At 48.9% G+C, this 23,147-nt stretch overlaps 1 protein-coding gene across 1 annotated transcript; it reads right to left on the reverse strand.

Moving 5' to 3' along the window:
• Positions 1-1,090: 1,090 nt before the first annotated feature.
• LOC309589435 (solute carrier family 23 member 1-like) lies at positions 1,091-22,844 on the reverse strand (the record flags this gene model as incomplete). The annotated part of the gene is made up of 12 exons (XM_082309601.1): positions 1,091-1,359; positions 2,537-2,632; positions 3,694-3,802; positions 4,149-4,313; positions 7,694-7,947; positions 8,153-8,309; positions 8,644-8,764; positions 12,215-12,396; positions 13,766-13,925; positions 17,640-17,797; positions 19,111-19,260; positions 22,791-22,844. The coding sequence occupies 12 exons, from the start codon at positions 22,842-22,844 to the stop codon at positions 1,091-1,093; spliced, it is 1,875 nt and encodes a 624-aa protein (XP_082165727.1).
• Positions 22,845-23,147: the final 303 nt, after the last annotated feature.

Consider the following 23,147-nt stretch of genomic DNA (forward strand, 5'->3'; position numbering starts at 1 on the left):
ATCTCAATGCAGGAAACACAAGCTTATGCTACAGCAACAATGTTGTTACACACCACCGGCAACCAGCATCATGTGCAATCACATTATATACGGCCATACAGCTTAAGGCTGTTTCTGCTGATAATGGAAAAGAGCAAGAATCTGCAAATCGTTTTCCAGAGAAGTGGTTGTCACCGCACAATCACCGCACTAGACCAAACAGGTATGGTGGAGGGGACACAGGACACAGTGATAGCAGGGATGCATCAGATGATTGTGTGCAGAAGGGTTTTCTCCTCCATCTTTGATGACGATTCCCCCATCTTTGTAGGGTTTGGTGCCCTGGGGAAGCTGGCTCCCCTGAGACTGCTCCCAGCACCCCAGGTGGGATTCATTTCAGTGAAGCTGGGTTTTTCTGTTAGGTCAAGAGCCTAAGTAAGGTCTCTAGATTCCCTCTGTGGCCTAAGGTGGGAGAGGTATGTAACAAAGACAATCCATTCCATTGACCTTAGATGCCTCTCTTACAACAACATTCATTTGACTGACTTTAAATTATGGGAATATGGAATGAGATGAATCATGACCTAGAGGTGCCCGCTCCTTCACCTTGGCCAGCATGAGGTGTAAACCATAAGCTGTGAGGTGAGCGTTGCCATTACAGATCTTTAAGGTGGTGGGGATTAGCCTCAGCCCAAGGGAGGCCTGAGAGTGGTACAGGGCCCACATCAGGGATGCCTTCTCCTGTGGCCCCTTGAGCAGCCAGGACAGGGGACAGGAAGAGCTCCACTTCAGCTAAACAGCTGCTCCTTGGGGTCCCCAAGGCTCAGTGCAAGGAAGGAAACTGAACATCTTTCCCAGGCATTTCTTGGGCTGTGGTGTTCCTCACAGAGGGATTATGTTCTTCCTAGAGGTGGGCAGACAGGAGCAGAGAGGAGCAAAACGACTCCCTCAAGGCCACCAGTGGTGCAGGGGGCAGAGCTGGGAGGAGAAAGACATTATCATTCTCCTGCTCCAGCCTCTAACAGCTGCCAGCTCATGTTCAATGATGGGGGCTGCAGACACGCTTTTCAGACCTCTGCTTCTGAGATGAGTTCATCTGCAGGCCAGGTGCTCATATCCTTGTATCAGCACCTATCTCAGAGTCTCTTTCTGAGCTTGCTTTAACACTGCTTTCCTGTCTAGCAGCCTTCAGTTCATTCGTTCTCTTGCTGCCAGGTAGTCTTTTGGGGCAAGCGGGGAGATACTGAAACCAAGAGACAGCGCAGTATTTGGTGCCTACGCCAAATGGAAGATCATAGACCTTGGAAACAAGCTGAGGGTTGTCCGCCTCTCCCTTGTGGCTGTTCTTGCACGCCAGGAGCCCCCGCTCCTCCTGTGTTCCTGCAACAGCAAAAATGAGATTGTTGTGTTTAAAACAGTGGGTGTTCTGAGCATAGGACTACCTTGAGTGCCTCGCGCCCACTTCTCAAATCCCAGCAGACCCAGCACAACATACAGATCCCTTGCACTTAAACCTTTCTAGCGCCAAAGCTCTTTACAAAAATTCACTAACGAGCTTCTAGACAATATCTGTCTTCCTGCAACAGCTTCCAGATAAGCGTTCTTCTCCGCTGCTTTCCACAGGAATCAAGTATACCAAGACAGGTTTTCACAAGCCATGGGGCATCCAAGCACTGTTCAAAGCGGGGGTCATACAGTGCTAGGAAAGCAAGGCTGGATGTTAAGTGCCCAAATACTGTGGAGTGGGGGAATAAGGTTTAAGTAGCAATTACTAGTCAGTCACAGGCGTTTACCCTAGCCAAGGAATTGCTAAGTGCCTGTAATTGTTGCAGCGGCTGAGTCCCTCTTGGGAAAGGGAATGAGCACACCTGGAAATTCTGCCCAGAGGAGCTGAAGATCAAGGGCTACAAGAAAATTAATGAGCCAAAAGGAGACTGGTTTTCCAAGAAGCCTGAGACAGCAAAAGAATCTGGTTAACAGAGTGTCCTTCCTGCTATTTTTCTGTAGCAGAAAAAAGGGTTTCCTCTCCTATTCTATGCCATCCCTCCCCTGGCTTGATGAAAATCAGAGGCTCTTTGCTGTCCGTGAGGGCCGGCTGCAGGTGCTATATCCTATCTTTGGTCATCAGCCTTTCCTACTGCTTGCCACTGCTGTGGCACCAGTTCAGCCTCAGTTCTAACAGCTCTCATAAGGAGGCATGCGTTGGCTCCTTCAGCTTCTTGTAGTTGCCTTTCTCTCTCCTTTCAAACAGCAACATGGCTCTAGGGTGGCATTTTCCCTAAAAGACATTTTTCCCAAATAAACCATTTCCTCAGACTGTGTTGTTCCTGAAAAATGTGTTAGTTTTTGATAAGCTGCTGTTTTCCAACCAGACACCATTTCAGTGATGTCTCCTGTTCCTCTCCCCTCTCTGGGAGGAGTTCAGTCACACGGTGTTTCATGGCTGCTAGCACAACTCCTGCCCATAGAACAGTAGTCACGAAGACAAAAAAATACTAGGAAACAAACCCTAAGGCAGGCACAAACTAGTAGCTTAGCTCATTTCAGCAAATCCTACCTGGAATGGTATTATCAAGGATAAACCCCAGGAGTCCGCCCACAAACATGCCAGTGGTGAGAAGCACCTGGATCACCTGGTCCAGCTGGATGATTCCTAGCAGGAAAACAAAGCTTCGGATAGTGGTGGAGAGAGACACATGTTTGACCAGCAACATACCCATGCCAAGAGCCTGCAAGCTGCATGCTTGTTTAGACAAGACTTGCAAATCCCAAAGCAGAGCTTAAGGTTTGGCAACGCAAGGGAGATTGATCTCGCTGCCAGTTTCAGACCTACAGTTTTATTCTGCATAATTATTCACTGACCCAGCTGCCAGTGGGCAGGAGATGACTCATAAGGACATTAAGAGCCTATTAACAGTGCAGACCACAGCACTGTCCCAGAAAAAGCTGCCTTCTGCTCCAAACATATTCTGCACCTCCCCGACATAACACCAAGCAGTTCCCTACAAAAGCACGAGCTTCAGTTCCCAAAGAAATATAGGTATATTTAGCATGGGATTTCACCACAAGTTAATCAGGTGTGATGTTTCTCTGTGAGGGCTAATTGACATGAGCAAAATAGCCCAGTGACTCAGGGCATCTGATACACCATCTACAGAGCGTGTGATCTGTGAGCCCAGCTCACCCAGCCAGCCATATATACCTTAAGAGAGGACACTACAGCCTTTGTGACAAACACATTAGTCACATGAGACACAGTGAAGGCGTAACGGTTGGAGGACTGGAAATTTCAATAAAGTGAACTTGATGGAATTTAGTAGAGGAGTCTGCTCTTGCATTTTGGAAGCACAAAGTTTTATTTTGTATGAGCATGTAAGAAAGCCTCGTTCATTGAGATCTTGATCAGGATTCAGCCCTGGAGTCTTCTCCTCCCCAAAGCCCCATCCCGGGAATGTGTCCCGAGGAAGAGCTCTGCAATCCTTAGCCTGACAGGAGTCTGGCAAGGTGCAGTCACTGATCAAGAGCAGAGATTTCCACACCAGAGCTGTGCATCAGAGCTAAGGGCAAGAACAGCCCTCCCAGAAAGAAAGAGGCAACAGTCAAAGCACAGGTTTCAGGATTTTATCAGGAAAACCTGCATTTTAAAAGATTTCTCTGGATTAGCCTTTGCTTCAGTTTTATGCTACAGAAAGTTCTTCCAAGGTCGCTTCTTACCTGTTTCCAGCTGTGTACTATTTTTGCTTGCCCAGTTGGGAACTGTGAGGCCAGCAAATACAGAAAATCCAAAGATAAAGATGTTTCTGGAGGAGTTCATATCTGTGTACTGCACAGAGAAATTGTATACATTACGTTTGGAATTACCCAGCTCTGTGGATTACTGATGTGTTCATGAGACATGTTCGGATGTAAACACTGCACACAGGAGTGGACCTGGGCAGCAGCCCTGGTGCTGCTGGGGCGTTAGTCATCCTGCTGCCCCCGGTGCCAGCAAGCCCTGTCCCGACCAGGGAGCCCTCTGGGTACGTGCCCTCATCTTCACCTGAGGAACTGCCAACGCAAATGTTTGCATTTGCTGCAGAGTGGTTATATCTGACTCAGCCTGGTAAGAACCTGACTTGAAACCTAAGTCCCCTTCCCTAGGGATGAAATGGCACTCACATAGCTGTTACCTGCAAATTGGAAATCCCCACTGCCGTGATAACTCCGAACATCACAAGGAACATGCCTCCGATCACGGGGGTGGGTATGCTGGCAAGCATCGCCCCGACTTTCCCAAAGATGCCGCTCAGGAGCATGGCGCAGGCACCCGCAATGATCACCATTCGACTCCCTACCTGGGGCAAGAGGAAGAGGAGGCAGTCACACACCGACCGGCACAGAGAGGCAAGGGATAGCAGGCTTCAGCGCCAACCTGCTGAGCAGGGGTTGCACCTCGGGCCGAAGCACTCAATGGTACGTTCAGTCACAGGTTCAGATGCAGCCACCAGTACGCTGGGATGCTTGCACTGTGCATGAAGCATCTGTATTTGCAGACTAGTAAATATTTATCATGAAAGGCACTCTGAGAACAATCATGGATCCACACCTATTTACTTGATGTTATCCTCTTTCCTATTGTTACTAGGAATTCAACAGTTTGCTGTTAAACAAATAGTTTATTATTAAATTAAGAGCACAATAATCCACACACACAGCTTTGCTCCCACTCCAGCCTAGAAATGTCTTGGCATACCGACAGGCCGGAGCTGCAACCACCCAGTCAATTCACTGGACAATCCTTCCACCGGGGTTTGGATTGCCGTCTAAAAATGGTTTTCAACTAGGTGTCCCACACCGATCCCTCCATTCCCTGGAGATCAAAATTTGGGAGAGCAGAGCTGGCTAGGCTGACTGCTTCGATCCTGAGTTCTAGGATCTGATATATCCTTTCCATGGTCAACAAATGGCTAATAAGAAGCGAGGAAGTCTCTTGGTCTGCCCCTATCTCTCATCATCCATTTACCTTCAGTAAAACCATTTTTTTTTCTCTTTTTTTTTTTCCCTAGGGAGAGCTAGGGTGGCCTTTTCTTGGTTGGGCACTACAACAAAGACGGGATGAAGCACCAAGCCATGCCTTTCATTCAGATTTGTTAGAGCACGCGAATAGGAAAGAAAAAGAGTATATGCCAAACAAAGGGATGAAAAAAACATTTACAGATTATGGAAACTAAAAAGAAAAGCAGCAATATTTATTAGACTTTCAATTCAAGATACATCTTGCTGCACCTAAACTTGGACAGCTTAAAGAATCATGCTAAGATTTACAATGTTTGTGTCTTAGGCAGGGAAACTGTAATCCCCTGCAAACATTTTATAATTCAATTAAATATTTTAATCCCTCCCTTTAAATATCTGAAGAATGTCATATTTCCAGGAAGGGCTTTTTGTGAATGCTTTGAACAAAAACATTCCCAGTTACTAGTAGTGTCTCTTTTTAAGCATTTCTTAAACATGTCCCTTTAAAATATTTTAAGTCTTACTTGATTGTGAAAGATAAATGAAAAAGAATTGGTGGAGAGTTTCAAAATAAAATCATGCATTGCCTTCAGGTGGGCTTTTTATATTCCTTGGCTTAAAACCTTGGGACACCATTACCATCAAAACTGTAATTTAATAAAAGCCAACAGATCTATTTGTTCCAGGATTAGAATTAAGCTTCAGATTCTTAATTTGCCAAAATGTCGAATTACCCAGTATATGGAGTTGGCCTTAAAGGCAAATTACCTAATCCACTGACAACCGTGAGCACATGATGCTAAAGCCTCTAGTTTAGAGTTTGTTTCAATTATGTCAGGAAAACAAGAAAATCAGTTCTCTTTCTTAAGGTTGAAGAAACTGCAGTTCCCTACTATCTATATGGTGACTCTGAGATCTTTACCTCTCCTTAAAATCCTCCTCTTCTTTTCTTGGAAATGAGAGCTCAGTACTGGCATGCTGGGCTTGATCAAGCAGCTTAAACATAGGTGCCTGGTGCCATTTAAGATGTTGCATCTTGGCAGCTGCCGGCAGCTTCTCCTTTGCCTTATCTGACAGCCCCTGTGGATATCTGAGATATCCAAGGATGTATCAGGTGGTGCTGGACACCTCTGTTTAAGCAGAGGAAATGAGTCCCTTGCATTTCCATGTGTTGTTATGGAAAAATGTGTTTCCCATGTAAAAAACAAAATTAAATCTGCCTTGTGCTCTCAGCACCCCCATCTATCCCAGCCAGAGTCTTTACACTGATTTAAGGCTGACTGAGATGAGAATGTACTTTCTGCTCAAAGTGTGAACAAGGTGAGCAAAGGTGGGATCTAAGGGAAACATCTCTCCTGAATCAGCAAGGATGGCATGTCCACCTGCAGGACTTAGAGTACATGGGAAGAACATGTCCTGTAATCTGATAATTATGAGTCTGGGCACTTCTGCACTATGCTACATCCCATACATACAAGGTACGCAGCAAACTAGATGTCAGGAAAGAACAGGCTCAGGTATATGGTCAGTATGCACAGATTTCATAGCGACAAGGTACATGGGGTGACAGGCTAAACTGGACTCCACGCAGACATCCAGACAGCCCTTGCTGCTGGAAGCAGCCACCTCGGTCAAACACTAACGTTTCAGTCTGTGAAAAATGGTTATTTTGAGTGAGGTTTATAAAATCCAGTGAAACAAGCAATATTATGGAGTGGGAGCCATAAGTCAAATTCTGCATTTATTTACTGACTCACAGCTCTGCTGACATGACATTGCTTATTTGACAATGATTTAAAAATGTTCTCCAGTTGGCTGCTGGCTGTACCTGTCCCCTGGCTGTAAAGCTTAGTGAAAAGCTATGATGTGATTGTCAAGCTTCTCTCTGTGAATTTCTTTCCCTTATAAGAGCAATAAGATACTCAAGGGATTCACAAAACTTTATAGAGAGGTAAAAACATAAACCTTTGCTATTGCATTTTATAATCCCAAAGAAATAGTCTACCTTTCACATGATTGCCATCCTTGGATTATAAAAATTCTGGAATTTGAAGCCCTATTAAATATTTTCTTTTCTCTCTTCTTTTTTTTTCTCTTTCTTTTATTTTTTCTTTCTTTTCTTTTTCTTTCCCCCTTTCCTTCCTTCCTTCCTTTTCTTTTTTTCTCTTTTCTTTCTCTTTTGTCTTTTATTTTTATTTTATTTTATTTTTTATTTTCTCTTCTCTTTTCATCTCCTCTGCTCTCCTCTCCTCTTCTCTTCTCTCCTCTTTATAAATGTATTTAGGAAGACAGATAGACAGAGACAGACAGACAAATAGTCTTTGATGAAGTCAGTCCTCACGAAGTTTCCAGGTTAGCTAGGATGTAACATGCTCTCTTTAGTCTCACAGATAGACTGTGGATCTATCTTTAGTCTCACAGATAGATAGACTAATGGCCAGGTGCCATGAGTAACAGCAGTGTGCCCTCATCCCACACGCAGACCATAAGCAGGGAAAGAGAGGGACTGACCACCTCTGTTAGGTGATTTGTAGTGCTGCTGAGGTGGTCACCAATGTGCCAGGGCACATTTTTCCCATGTGCCTTGCAGGAGGTGGGCTAAGATCACATCCTGGGTCCAGCACATACCCATGTGCACCACTCCTTTGTACATACACCCCTGGGGGAAACCTCCAGGAGGGCCAGGACACTGCAGCCACCCTGCTGCGGTGAGGCTCACCTTGGTGATGCCCAGGGCCCCCACGTTCTCGCTGTACGACGTGGTGCCATTCCCCGTCCCCCATGCCCCGGCCAGGAGGCAGCCGATGCCTTCTACCCCGATCCCACGGCTGATGGCATGCTTCGGCGGTGGTGGGGCCCCAGACAGGCGGGCACAGGAGTAGTAATCTCCCACGGACTCCAGCATGGAGGAAATAACCCCAGCTAAGATGCCGAATATCCCAGCCAGGCTGACGGTTGGCACTCCCCACTGGCCTGCAAGGAAAGAGCTTGGTTCAGGTCGGTGGGACATGTTTGCCCTGAAATCTGTTGCAGGGGGGCAAGGGGGAAGAACAGCAAGGGTGCTTGTGGGTGTTTGCCTGATTTTTGGCATTTCATCTCCCCCTGCTAGCCATAAGTGGAGGCGCAAGCCGGAACAAGGAGCAGCACGGTGGGATGGGGAAAGGGGGGGCAGTGGTACCTGGGTAAGGCAGCCAAAACCAGGGAGCCTGAGACAAAACATCTCCACGGGTGTCCGTCCGGGCCAGGTGGCCGTAGGCGGTGGGGTCCACAGGGAGGACGTCGGTCACTGTCAGCACGTAGCAGAGCAGCCAGCTCAGGGAGAGCCCCAGCAGCACCTGGCCATCACATGTAGCAGTGAGGTGCGATTAGATGCAGGGCCGCCTCTCCGGCATGGTTGTGGGGGACAAGGTGTCTCCCTGCCTGACCCTTTCCCCTGCACGTGGGATGGAGGCAGAGGGAAGGCAGAGGTTCCTGGTGGCTCTCCCTCCTTCCTTCCTTCCCCACATGCAGGGCCATGGGGACCTTCTCGCCCTGTGCCCCCTCGCCATGCAGGCTGGGCTGGGAAGCCCTAACTCAGCTGGACACATGTGGAAAGAGCCCAGGCAGCCCAGGGTGGGTGAGGCCAGTCCCTCTGCCATGACCACTGGGTCTCCGGGAACCCCAACATACCGGGAAGATCTGGAAGAGGTAGACTGGGGAGAAGTGGCACCTCTTGCCTCTCTGGTAAGACGGCAGCAGCACAGGGACATCTTTCAGGTACTGAGAGAACAGAACTATGAAAGAAATAGTCCTAGGAGAAGGGAAAACCAGACCATGAGACGAAGTGGGTGCTGAGCTGCCCACCTGTCCCCACATTAACTGAAGACCTGCTACCTGAGGACCCAGGACTCCAGAGGACCCCAAAAACCAGGTTCTCAGCACCAGAGGGTGGCTCCCCACGCCAGCAAGCCTGGGGTGGAACAAGCTTTCCATCATACTCTACTGACAGCTCTGCTGCATTTGCAAATTTTTTTCCCCTTTTGTTTCAAAACCAACCCCCCAGATGGTGCATCACTGAGTATGACACAGTTGCCAGAGCTTAAAAATGGCACTTAAGTAAAAGAAAAACCTGAAAGACATGCAAGGTCCAGGCAGGCTATGTAGGAAATTGTCCCTCAACCTCTGTGTAATTCAGATATATTGGAAATATAGGATTTATTGGTTTCCTGATTTCAGGTTTACCTATGCTGCTCTGCAAGTGGCAAAAAGCTCCTACATGGCACAGGGGAAAGAAAGAGGATTTGATTTGGTTGTGCGAGTCCCTGTTTCAAAAGCAAAAAACCACGGTGGGACCATGGGGCTGCACGTAGTGCCCACAGAGCCCTCCCAGCCAGCCAAGAAGGGGAGAGCACAGCCCTCCAGTCTGCGAGGGGGCTGTGTGGAGGAGGGGTCCTCCAAGGCAGGGGTGCTCACGTGTGCCCCTGACAGCACCCAGGGCTCATTCTGGTGGAAGCAACTATGAGGTGCAGCTCCTCTCCCATCCCTTGCGTAGGACACATCTCCCTCGAATGGCAGCACAGCTGGGTGTGCTCACAGCAAGCCCTGTCTGCCCCCCATGTGTCTTCCCCCCAGAAAGGGCAACCAGATAAAGCTGGAGGCTGCAATATGTAGCGAGAGGGCAGGGACTGGGCACCCCACCTTGACTGCTGAGCTGGTAGAAGACCTTGGACATTTTCCTCCTATGTTAACCAGGCCTCTGAAGGTCTTCTCATTTTTTTTTATAACAAATCTGAATTGTATACATTTAGTAAATTAATCCAGATAGGATTTGGTGAGAAATCGATTGCACCAGCTAAAGTGCACTGACAGTGGATGGAAAACTGGTAGTTTTCCACATGTGAAAATGTGATGAGCTACAGGTGCAATATTCACAGGCAGGCAGAATACCAGCAGTGCAAAGGAAACGCTAACTTCACTTCCCTGCAAAGACACGCCGCAACATACAGCCAAAGTTTATCTATCAGTCACGATTCAAAGCACTGAATGACTGGAGGCAGAAAGTCTGAGGAGGAACTGGTTTCCATTCGTGGTTTCTAAAGCTACAGAGCCCAGACAGACTGCGTCAGTGTACATTTTGTGCATTTGCATTAACAAAGGTGCTCGGCAGCCTTATGAATCACTGCAGAGCCCTCGTCTATCTCAGGTAGGTGTCACTGCTTATTATTCAGGTTGCCTGACACATTCCATTAACAAATGCTATTTTCAGCTGCTTATAATTCTGCCTAACTTTACCCCTTCGGGATGACAATTTCCATGGAAAACATCTGCCTCAGGCCAAATATTTCTGGAAAAATATACCTCAAACCTCTTTCAAAGAGTGATGTTCAGGAAATAATAGGCATAATATATAGCCTGCGTTGAGAAGGTCATTTTGCCTTGAGCAGTACCAGGGTCTGCTTATGACCTGGAGCTGAAATTTGAGAGTTAGTAGAACTTGTTCTTTGGGGTGAGGGATATTGCTCTTTCTCACAAAAATCTGCTCAACTGCGATCAGTCTGTAAAAATGATCATTCATCCCAGGTCCCAAGCAGACAGCAGAAACATCTCAGGCTTTAGCATTTGCAGCCCATAAAGATTCTGAGCTTTCTGAGTATGTCCAGTCCTTGCCCAGTAATGCACCATCACCAGGGAGCAAGTGAGCAAGCACTAGACCAGTTTCTTGAGGCAACAGCAGGTATCGCCCATCATGGGGGCTCTGGGATATGATGGGGCTGGACAGCAAGGCTGAGACCACGTGGCTCATGTCTTCTGCCTTCTCCATCACCCCTCTCCCCCCTTCCCTAATGGCACCCACGGAGCATGGAGGCAGCAAAAGAGGACACAAACTCAGACAGCTCAAAGCACAATGATCAGGTTGGGGTTAAGGTGTCTGAGTCATGGGAGAAAGGACTGGGATTAGCACGGGTAGAAGATGGTACAGAAATGAACAGACGGAAAGAGTGACCAGGGTTGAGAACAGCGACATGGGCTGGAGGGCTGGGACCCCATTAATGGAGCAGCCCAGTTGGGCAAAGAGGTCAAGCGAGGGACTGAGTTTAGGAGCCACTGACTGGAGAACAGAAAGCAGAAAACAGAGATAGTCCAGGCAAGGATATACATTTTGAAGGGAAAAATCAGACTGGCTAAGCAAAGGGGCTAGGACAAATCATCAGAGCTGGAGAACAGGACAACAAGCCAGAGATGTGGTGGGAGAAATAATGGTGAAAGGAAAGCTGGGGGCAGGCAGGGCTTGGGGTCATATGGGGTGCTAGTGGAAGGAACCAGTTAAGTGAGGAACTGGAGGTGGAGAAGAGAGGTGGCTTTTGGGGTCTGGGAGGGCAGGTGTGAGGAGCAGAAGAGAACTGGAGAGAGGCGGATTGGAGCACGTCCCCACAACAGCACACTGCCTTCCTGGGGCTGTGGTCAAGCCTGGCCTCTGAGTCTCCAAAGGCACCTCTGAAAGCACTAGCAAACTGATGGGAGCCCATAGAGAGGATAACAACCTACTCCTGTTGCATGTTATCCCAAGCTGAAGTCTGCATTAGGGACCTGAAGTTGCCAAATCTGCAGGGGAACCATGCAGTGGCATTTCTACTTTTTTAATTCATTTCTGAAATACCAGGGAAATCCTGACACCGAGCACCCTTGTACAGTCATGCACAAGGACATGCACACAAATATCCCTGAAACAGCATGCAATGCTGCAAAGCCACATGCACAGACATCTCCAGAGCCCTCCAGGCCCTCTGTGGAGAAAACAATTCCTCCTCTTCATGTGAAAACAATATGTAAAGCACCAGCTATTTTAACTCAAGGAATACCTGTCTCTGAGTGCTCAACTTTTTGTCATTTTAGGAATGTTTATTTAACTTAAATAATGGGTGTGTAAGACAGTGTGTGTAGACCACTGTGACAGAGACTGTCCCCAGGAACCACACACAAGGAAGGTTTGTTTCTCTACTGACCTATGAACTTTGGATTTTCACAAAAATCAGATTTTTTAACTCATTTTGGGGTTTTGCTTTTTTGCTGAAGGCTCTAACCTCCTGGGGCGGGGGGAACTATGCCACACTGCTGTCTTGCACAAGCCTGCCACACGTTAGTGCTCAACAAATAAACCTCGAACCCAGGGGAACCCTGCTACAGACTGCGACATTTGATTTCATATTAGAAGTAGGCAGTTTGTGTACACTCAGCTTTCCCACGGGGAGGTGAGACTTACATGAATGCTATGCCCCAGTGCTGCCCAGCCTTGTCCCCAGCCGAGTCAAAAAGTGGTAGTGCAACCAAGGTGATGGTGGGGGCAATTGTCAGGGGGCCGATGAACCTCATCAGAAATCCAATCAGGCCAGAAAATCCAACGAAGATTTGAAAGCAGGAAGCTACAATGACAGCGCCTTGCACCTAGAAAAATGGAGGAAGAGAGCAGAGGTTGAAAGGAGCTCCAGCTGTTGAGCCTTTTCTTCATAAGTCACTGCAAAACCAGTGTGAGAGCCAAGCTCAGCCTCCAGTGACGGCCCAGCATGGAGGCTTTCCACTGACTACAGCAAAGCCTGGCTGAGCATTACATGTGGGGAAGGACCACCAAAGTACCAACACACCAACTCCCCCCTTGGCTGATGGATTTAGTCCTCACCAGGGCTAATTTTGTTCCAGAGACCCCCTCCTCCCTGGCCTCTTGGGCCACCCAAGCGTGCATCAGCTTCCCTGCACTCTCTCCTCCTGCTCCCCTGAAATGCACAGGAAAAGATCTTGCCCCAAAAACGGGAGCAGGGCCATGGTCTCCACTCATCTCCCATCTGGGAAGGGCTTGGAGCATTTCAGCACACTGGTAGGGCAGGTGGGTCATTACAGCCTGTTTTTTTCTGAGTATCAGTTTCGAGGACACATTTATCACCCTGAACTTTCCTAAGTTTGACAATCACTGCTAAGTAGCCAGTGATTACATCCTGAAATGCCCTTTGCTGCTCACCTCAGCTCCAGGCAGGGGACTCAGGGGTGAGGCTGCTCTCTGCCTTCGCAGATTTCATGATAAACCCAGGCTGGGTCCTCTGCGGTGCTCAGCACCTTCCCTCCCCTGTCTCCAAAGGGAAGAGAAACACAGGGGCTGGGGTGAAGCGCCCAGCCTGAAAGGAGAAGGCAGCACTGCCCTTGTGGCAGATTTACGAGTGTCGGCAGGGAGGGCAGCCTGTGCTGCACAGCAAATCCTTTGTGAGCTCACGCTTCCTGTGCACTTTGCAAAGCACCCCAACGTATGGATTGACAGAGGCAAATTTAGCCACCTACTCTGATAAGGCAATAGATGTAGGACAAGGCAATAGATGTAGGACAAGGCACTGAGATCCCTGACCTTTCCTCCTCTCTTTTGACTACCTAAGAATGCACTTTTCCTTAATATTTGCAGTAAGTTCTGCCCTTGCATTTCTTTTTACTAGGTTTCCTGTGCTTAGACAGGGTCCCTTCCCTAGAAACATCTTCCCTCCTTTCCTTCCTCAAGGCTAACCACACTTCACGGAGAAAGGATCTGGCTGCACCAGTGGAGACTTTGCAGGGACCATGAATCACCTGAGGTCTGCATGTCCCCTGTTCAGCAGCAGCAAAGCACCTGCTTTCCTAATGGAGACTAGATGCTCAGGAAGCTGCAACAGGGTGAGGGCCAAGGTCCATTTGGGATGGTGGGTTCTCCATCACTGATGGCCCTGCTATGGTCGCATGCTTTTCTGAAAGCAAACAGTGCTGATACAGAGCAGATGCCACTGAAAATGTAATATACCTCTCGCATCCGTGTCTGCCAGACTTCAATGAACTCTGGTGAAGAGGCATTCACCAGGGTAGTGTTCTGTGTCCAGGCAGGGCACTTCCACTTGGGGAGAGACAGCATGGCCAGGGTTGGGGTCAGGAATGCAAAAGTGCCTCCTTGAATAATAGGCAACCTGGAAGGAGAGCAGAGGGAAAAGATGCCGAGCAAGAATGCTACAAACCCAGCTGCATAGGGGTGACTGAAAGGAAAGTGAGATACATTTAAAAATTGGTCTGCGCATGGCCTCTGGCAGTATCTTTTGAAATGTTCTGGCAGGTCTCCATCACTGACCATGGGTGGGCATTGCTGCCCATTGCACCCAAGAGCAATATACCCAAGGAGAAGAGCTCAGGTTCGAACACTGCCAATGGAGAGGCTCATCAGTGCTGGAGTCAAACTCTGCTATTCCACGTTAAGGAAAAAGTATTCCTCCTAAGTTGTGACTAGACCACAGAGCTGGCACAGAGTAAAACAACAACCAAAGGAAAAAGCTGGAGGAGGGGAGAAGACCAAGGAAGAAAGGTGGCAAGACTCTGAAGAAAAGCTTAGCATCAACCTAGGCCGAAATCTTTCCAATATCTGGTTGCTTCCTCTGTCCCCTTCAGCTGCCTCAGTTTTCTTCACAACCTGCTCACGAACACAAGGACACGCACTGGCTACTCCCCACGTCACAACCAGCCTCAGACTGAGGGCAGTGGAAAATGTGACTTGGCTTTTAGTACAGGTTTTTAAAGATAATGACTCTGCCCTGCTTCCACCGACACTGGAAAGGAGACTTGCATGGATGGGTCTGAGCACGCTGACTGGGGGAGACCTTGGCTCTCCCCTGACACCGTGTGTCTCCTGGCTTAGAGTAAGCCTCACTCTGGAAACCCCTCAGGCTAGCAAGGAGCTCACACCTCCAGAGGCACTCAGCACTGGCTTCTTACAGAGCTTTTTACAGCGGAGCCAGTGCTCCTGTGAGCTATGCCAGCCTCTTCTTCCACGCAGGGAGATATGGAGACAGAAAAGCCACCACAGCCATTAAGTCCCTGTTACAGCGCAAGTTGTTTTGACCATTTCCTCTAGCGTGATTGAAAAACCCAAAGCTGCCCGAGGGCACAGGCTGGCACAGCAGCTCTGAACAAGCTGAGGGAAGCCTCCCAGGTGCCTCAGCTTCCTCCGTTTAGAAATCGCCCCTGGGAGCAGCCCCCAAAGCAACCGCTTCTTGCACCAAGCGCTCTCATGGCGCCTGCTCAGAAAAGCAGCAGGGCAGCGAGCCAGGTGAGTGCTTTGGCAGGGCACAGATTTCACTGAACCAGAGGCGTTTCCACTATTCTCTGGAAAGCACTGGAAAATAAGAGATGGCATACCTATAACAGCACCATGTCTCTGTCACCTAAAACAAATATCTATACCACTGCAATTAATCATGCCATGCACAACTGAACCACTGTCGGTGCTTTGCCAGTAAGTTATATTTGAGTATCAGTCATCTGTGAAGTCACTTATTTACAGCATTCGGCCAAACACGTTACAGCCTTCAAAGGATTTTGCTGGGCAAGGCAAATAACAAACAAAAAGAAACAGAGAAGGCCCAGTGCCACGACTGTTGAATTAACAATAGCTTTATAGCTCCCGCTGTGTTGGCCCTCAAGCTGTTTCACAGCCGGTGCTGGCATGGGTGGGCTCAGAGCAAACTGGAGTGCCGAGGCGATGCATATGGGGCATGCTGAGCTCTTTCCAGGGAAAGCTGCAGGTTTAGAGAAGGAAAAGTTATGCTCTGATCATCACTACACGATGTCCAAGCATCTGCTAAGGGGGGGCTCACCATAATGGCAAAGCAACCTATGTCTCCCCTGACGAGCCCCTTGGATAGTCTGTCCAGTGACCGTCTCAGACCTGTCACTGCTTTTTCATGCTGTGTAACACAAACGAGCTGCAGGTTGCAGTGGGTCGAGCTTTACCCTTGGCTACTGCTTCTGGAGGGCTGCTCCGAAACTGCGCTTGCTGTTGGTGGGAACCTCCCCATCTCCGTGGCCAGTTCCCATCCGTTCATTCATGTGCCAACATTGTCTTTTAGCTGAAATGGTTTCTCCCTGCCTGATCCCCCCCATTTCTCTCCCAGACTAGTTGCAGGCCGCAGCCGTACCCCTCTGAGCCGCAACTTTGCCAGGCTAACCAGGCCAGCCTCCCTTCCCCGTGCCACATTAACAGATCATCTCCATACCTCTTCTCCTCTTAATTAGTCTTTCTTAAATGTGGACACCGGGAACTGGGCAGCACGCTTAGCTGAGGGCTCCCCAGGGCCTCGGAGAGTGGCACAGATGTTTTCCAGGAAAAAGCATCCCCTCCAATTCGTTATTTACCATTTTTCTGGCTGTCTTTTGGGGACTCATGGTTATCAACTACTACAGCTTTTGAGAAAACAGCAGAAGGAGAAAAAATAATCTGCTTCCAACTGTCTCCTCAGGCTTGGTTTGCCTCCAGCCACACGCAGGCAGAGTCCCACCTTTCCGACAGGAATGTCCTCACCCATTATAGCTGGGGCCAGCAACAAGGCAATTGCGTCCTCAGCACAGCAAAAGCCTTTCAAGCTTATCCTACGGGAACAACTCGTTACCACTTAATTTGATCTGGTGTACCTCATTTAGCTATTCAGCCACGGGAGAGGCTCCCTGCTACTCTTTCATCCTCTGCTAACAGCGAGGAGGGACATCACAGCTCTCGGGTATACACTGAGGCGCTTGGGGGGTGCCTGGGAGCCTGAATCGCACCAGCAGCCACAGCCATGCTTGTGCACCCCAGTCTGAATTTAACCAAACTGAGAAGAACCGGATTCTCTCTTTTTTGTGGCCGGGGTGTCCCCCCTTCTCCACTAATCCTGTAGCAATGTAGAAGGGGAGCACCCTCCAGGGAGAGGTTTGCTTACAGCCACCTAAGACAGAGATGGAAAAGCTGCACTGGGGAAAGAAACAGAAGGAATAAAAACATTTTGTGAAGCTGGTAGTTGACCAGTGGTAGAAGAGTTTTAACCAGGTTCCTCAGATTTAGAAGCGAAAGAATGTGTGATTTTTGCCCTTGAAACAAGAAACATGGGTTCTCATCATATTGGAGGAAAAAACAGCCTGTGGAAAGAGAGAGGCAGCCCGGAGTTACGACAACGGGCATAAAAGAAATTTTGCAAGGCCAGTAAAGATACAGGTCTCTGTGGCAAGGGGGAGTGCTTGCAGTCATGTCTCTTATTAAGTACTTTATTTTCTGGGTAGTGAATGGCAACTCCATGCTCATCTCCTCACCACCACCAGCTCTTCACCAGCTCAGCAGCAAAAAGGATTTACCTTGCTTACATTCAGATTGTGCCACGAATCCCTGAGCATGGGAAGTGATACCGCTTAACGAGATACGCTGCAGAGCTCCTCCCTGAGTCCCTCAGGGGTGGCAGATGGGCTCCAATTTCTCCCAATTATCCCCTGCCCCAGAGTTTCCTGCAGGCTCTGTGCTCCCTTCATCCTGGACCCAGATCAGAAGGGTCCTGCCTCAGCTGGAGGATTGCTGGGGTAAGGAGCAAGCAGATACTGCTTACTGCATGTTTCAATGCTTTATTATTCTGTAGGACAGATCCCTTATAAGCCCAAACAAAGGTGTATCAAGCACTAGGAGATGCAAAAGTCAGAACAGCAAGGTAGCCCTGCAAAGTTATCACCTAGAGTGATTTCAGAGTACTTTGGCACATACCCTGATTGCCCAAGGGTAGCAAATGACCCTCACTGATAGCGAAACTCTACAGCAGACTGGTGGCCAAGCATGTAGTAATTGCATCTACAAACTGTTTTGTCACATGTCCCATGTCTTGCATTTGGCCTACCTGACTCCAAAGAGGACTTGCAGCAGGGTGCAAATCCCTGAGACAAAGAAGGTGGTGCTGATCAGGTGGCTCTGGGTGAGGAGGTCGTGCTGGAGGCAAAGTTCTTTGGAGAGGATCAGCGGGATGGCTACCAGACCTCCCATGGCTGTCAGGAAATGCTAGGAGCCACAGAGAAAAACTGGGTGAAGGACACAGAACTGGCTCTGTATTATTACCGTGTTGTTGAGGGAAATCCAAAAGTAACTCACAGATTTGCTTTTGAGCGATACTAGTATTACCCATTCTCTTTTCTGGCAACTTTAATGCTCTGCTGGGGGCTGTTCCAAAGCACCTACAAGAACTGCAATGCACCCCCACAAACTTCTCCCATTTTCCATGCCCAAAGACTTTTTGTAATGCTCTGGGCTCCGCAGACCACTGTCAGACACAAAGGATTTATCCCCAGCACCTGCAGACAAAGCTGTCAGTGGCTACTCTTCCAGGAAGGTGGGGACATCCCAAGGTAGGGAGAGAGAGCGATCAGGCAAAGTGAGTGCAAATGTTTCGGCCCATCTCATCTGCACCACAAAGGATAATGTAAAAAGTTGGCAAATTGGAGCTGCCCATTCTTTCCTATCAGTAGCTTTTCTCACACAGTGCAATTATGGATAACAATAAAAAATGGATGCAGAAGAACGGAAAACTCAGGCATTGCATTTTTCAGAAGAGTCACAGACATATCTCTACAATGACCTTCCGTTAATTACTAAATGTGAAAATAATTTTTCAAACTTATTTTTGTTTTAAACATTAACCTTAGTTGTTAGTTCTCACCTCAGACCACAGGACTGCAGTGGTGGAACTGGTGGCACTCAAAAACTCGCTGTAATCATTAGAAGCATGTTTTATTAAAATTATGATGCAGATGTGTTCAGAAAACCTTGGTTTAATACACTCTAAATTTGAGATGACTGTTTAAGGAAACAAAGTACAAAATGCCCACCAAGCTCCAAGCACAGTCCCTCGTTACTTTAATCACTCTGAGGTCTCTCTTCCCTGAGGCTCCGTACCCAGCGTGGCATTGGTGGCATTGGGTCATTGAACATGCCAGGGCACAGACTCCAGCAAAGCAGCGTTAGCCCTTCTGCTCAGTTTTTATTGCTGTGGGAAGGCACAAGTTCAGAAGCCCTTAGACATTTGGCTACCTTCAGCTGAGGTATCCAATCTGTTCTCATTAACTATTTGGCTCCAGCCCTGGGACTCTGCCTTTCCAGTTGCACTTCAAGGGGCACGGTGTAGGTGTGGGCACAAGGATAACAGTCGGTGCTGAGGAGGCAGTGGGAAGGACTTGAGCTCAAGATCCAGCCCTACAGCTCCATTCATGGCCAGTGAAGGTGAAGCACTCCCAAATTCAGCTTTCACCCCCATTAACCGGCTGAACAGCCATGAAACTTCCACCCACCCTCAGCCTCCACCTGCTCCCCGGTCACACCTGAATGCCCAGCAGGATGCACAGGTACCAGGGGGGCACGTCTGTGACGGTGTAAGCAAGCTTGCTGCCACCGTGGCCCATGCCCCCACCTTCCTCTGGGCCCCGGGCAGCGCGATCCGGTGAGGAGCAGTAGTGGCTCCTATCTTCACCCTGGCAAACAGGAGAGACCCTTCGTTAGCCACAGCCTGGCCCTGCAGGCCCCCAGCAGCCGCCTCTCTTGCAGCTGCGCTCCATATCTTGCAGTAACACCTCGTATGTAGCTTTCAACAAGGGCAGGATAAAAAAGAAGAGCAAGGGGGAAATTAAAACGGAGGTAAAAACACCTATGGAAAATTTTTATATGCACATGTGTGTCTAGACCAGAAGAAACATTAGAGGGTGTCTAAGCCTCAAAGGGACATCTGGACAAAGTGCGTTAGTATCATTAATGTCTAGCTAAGGATGGAGAAACTGCAACCAGAAGTAAGAAAGAGTGTGCAGTGGGTTAATCGGTGGAAGCCACGCTTCCTCTGGTCTCTGTCCCTCCTGGCTGTCCCACTCAAACAGCGCTTTTGATAAAATATGCTGAAACAACTTGGCCACCACTAATTACAGAGTAGAAGCATATTTTATATTTCATTTTCTTAAGTCTTCTCTTCCCAGTCTCCTTACACTCACCCTTACAAATGTTCTGTCTCAATAAACACACCTGCACTTTGTCTTACTGGAAAACCTCACTCCTACGGAGGAACTGGGTGAAACACGGGGACACCAGCGGACGGGGAGTCCTGGCATCCATTTCAAAGGAGCCAACTCAAAGCAGGGCTACCGGAGTGCTGCCCCAGCTTGGCCACCTGCCGTGGGGAATGGGACCCAGAGGGATGCCCCAGGGCAGGGGCAGCACCAGGGACCGGCGAAACAGCCTGGGGACCTGGGCCCTCAGGGAGGTGATGGGGTCTGAAATAGCTCCCCAGGAAGGCTCAGATCCCCTCCCAGGCAACCAGAAGCCCCAGGGCTCCCCAGGGAGCTGTACGCCTTTCAGAGTTTATTTACACAAAGACACGTTTTGCCAAGGAAAGCAAAATATTGCTTTGCTTCAGTTGCCACAGCTTTTAAGCTAAGCAAATGCCCCCAGTTGTCCACTCCTCCCTCCAACCTACCCCGACCCCTGAGCACACACGTGCACACGTGCGCACACGCACACATACACACACACATGCACATCCCGCCTGTGCATACACACACACGCATGTCGTAGAGGGAGGCTGCCTGGGAAGCCACAACGTTTTGAGCCAAATGCAAAAGCTAATTAAGATCCCAAACCATTTGTTTCATCGTCCCTTCTCCAGCCAGTGAGTCCTCGGCACACCGTCAGCAGAGGGCTTTTCTGGGCTGGGATGGCCGGCTCCGTCAGGCAGGGACAGAAATCTGCTGTCAGAAGAAGCTCAACCAGTTTGTCAGCACCAAACTACTTTTTTTTTTTTTTATCCTCCAAGCCCTGCTGGAACGTGAAGACACCGAAATGCCCAGCAAAGTGAGGTGGCTGCAATAACATTGATGGCCTACCTACTGATGAAGGCAAACAGCTAATGTTCGGTCAGGGAATAGGGATGTAAAATTAATGTTACATTCAGTTGTAAATTTTGCAGGTGTGGCAGATTAATCCCGAAGGACTTCATCATTTGCCTGAAACCTCCAGGTTTCCATTCTCAAGGCTGAGTCTCCAAAGTCCCATTTTAGATCACGCTGTTGAAAATGTGCTTTGTAATACCTTTTAAACACAGTGTATTTACCCAGCCTAGGCAGGCTGGGAGCATTACAGATATACTTCAGAATAGATAGGTGAATGCAGAGTTAATTCAAACTGAGCTCAGGCATGAACTTCAAGAGCAAAAGGCATTCCTAAATAACTCCCTGTGGAAACATTTTCATTTCAGAATAAGAGAGCCTGAGCCATGGATTAACAAATGTACAGCAAGGTACTTAAGACTGCCTGTGCACGGAGTTATCTGGGGACAGCTACTCCTGAATAACACCATGGGTAGATGAATCCTAAGCTAGGCAGACAGCAGTAAGCTCCTTGCCTTGCACTGCGACTTTTCCCCTGTTAACCAGGAGGCGTATTCCAGCCAGGCAGAGCCTGTGCCAGTAACAGCCCCGCATGACCATCACATGAATGCCTGACCCTCCCCAGGAGTTGCAGGGGAGCGAGCAGGGCTCAGCGGGAGAAAGATGCAGTGAAGATAACAGGACAAGACAGCACCAGAGGCAATGGGCTCAAGTTGAAACACAGGAGGTCACATCTGAACACCAGGAAACTGTGAGGGTGACCGAGCACTGCACAGGTTGTCCAGGAAGGTTGTGGAACCTCCATCCTTAGAGATGTTTAAAAACTGTCTAGCCACAGACCCGGGCAACTGGCTCTAGGTGACCCTGCTTGAGCAGGGGGGTTGGGTAAGTTGACCTCCAGAGGTCCCTTCCAACCTCAGCCAGTCTGTGATGCTGAGATGCTGGCAGGAGGACAAGGCAGGAGCAGCCCGGAGTGGGAATGGGGAACCACTGCTGGTGGTTCTCCGCCCTGCTTGTCCCACAAACCCAGGGGACCAGGACGCCCTCGGTGTGCCTCAGGCTCCAGGCACAGCATCATGGCCCTCAACAGCATCGTAAATCAGCGCATTAGGAAGGTGATCAGAAACTGAGGTGCTTGAACCACAGGTAAAAGACCTCTGTCTTCTTTGGGGTGATTCAAATCAGAGGAAGTTACAAGTCTGATCTGCATTATGGCAAAACAGGTAGAAACAGAGACTTTAACAATAGCGAAAGAGAACTTCTGCATTGCTCTGAGTACCTCCCTGAGGCTCTGCCTACAGCTGGCACAGCACCCCCACTGCTCACAGCCAGCTCACCAGGAGTTATCTGAGAAATGGGAGACCTGGACAGCAGGAGGATAAAAGCCTCCTCCAAGGTTCCCCAGGTGGGTGGTCTGTACCGACAGTGTCAAGACCCCACTTTCACACCTGGTGTCAGAACATAAGCAGCTCTTTTAGTTTCTCATGGAGGTGAGCCCTGCCGTGAGATAGGAAGGGGGCTGCCGTGCCTCAGGCCCTTGCCCTATGGCTGTTATAGCCTGCAGCATTTCCAGTGCACTGCACGCCCCTGAACTGACACATCATTTACAGCTTTTACCATCCTGCTGTAACCCTGCAGGGTGCTCTCCCCTGCCGACTCTCAAATCCCTTTTTCCCCCACTTCTCTGCCAATTTACCCCACTAGAAATAGATGCAGAAGACAAAGAAACACACTCTTCACTAGGCTAAATTTCACTTGTAATTTTACTAGTTAATACATAAATGCTCTACCCGGGGACACAGCCACAAGGAGCCCTGAGCTCGCTTGCTTTTCAGTACAGATACTTGTGCCACCATTCATCTAAACTATCATTTTAGAAATAATGGAGAGAAAAGAAGTGAAAAGAGTGCCAGTGAGTAGCAAGTATGCTGATTCTGCAGCAGCAGCAGCAGCAGGCTGTAGTGTGGAAATAATTCCTCAGATTCCTGTCAATAAAGGAGCCGAGACAGACCTTTACCTCACACCAGCATCCTTGCAGCCGGTCCAAGCCCCCTGCCTTTCCCTTTCTCCTCCTTTTGCTGGGCTCGCACCCATTTATGCAAGCGTTACCGTCCAGGGAAGAGCAGACTCACCACGAAGCTGGGGTTATCTAGCCCGTTGAGCTCTTTGTCTGAGGAGGGGGTCATGCCTTCCGCTTTCCTTCACGGACTGCCTTGAAAAAAAAAGACCAGTAAGAAGAGGAAAGCCTCCCAAATTGCCACTTGTCCCAGTCAACACAGCCCTAAAGAAATGGGGTGAGCAGATGCAGAAGCTGGACTTCAGGAGTCAACCAGCGCTCAGTCCTAGCTATTCATGTGAGTCGTATTGCAGAAGCATTTCCTTTCCCTTGGCTTATATAAGTGACTCCTTTTCTCCAGCTGATTAGAGGACCGGCATTCAAACCAAACTGGAAAGCAGCCCTTCCCTGGACTGAGTGAATCAGTAACTGA

Source organism: Platalea leucorodia (genome assembly GCF_965183815.1).
Source record: "Platalea leucorodia genome assembly, chromosome: 4".
Taxonomy (NCBI): domain Eukaryota; kingdom Metazoa; phylum Chordata; class Aves; order Pelecaniformes; family Threskiornithidae; genus Platalea; species Platalea leucorodia.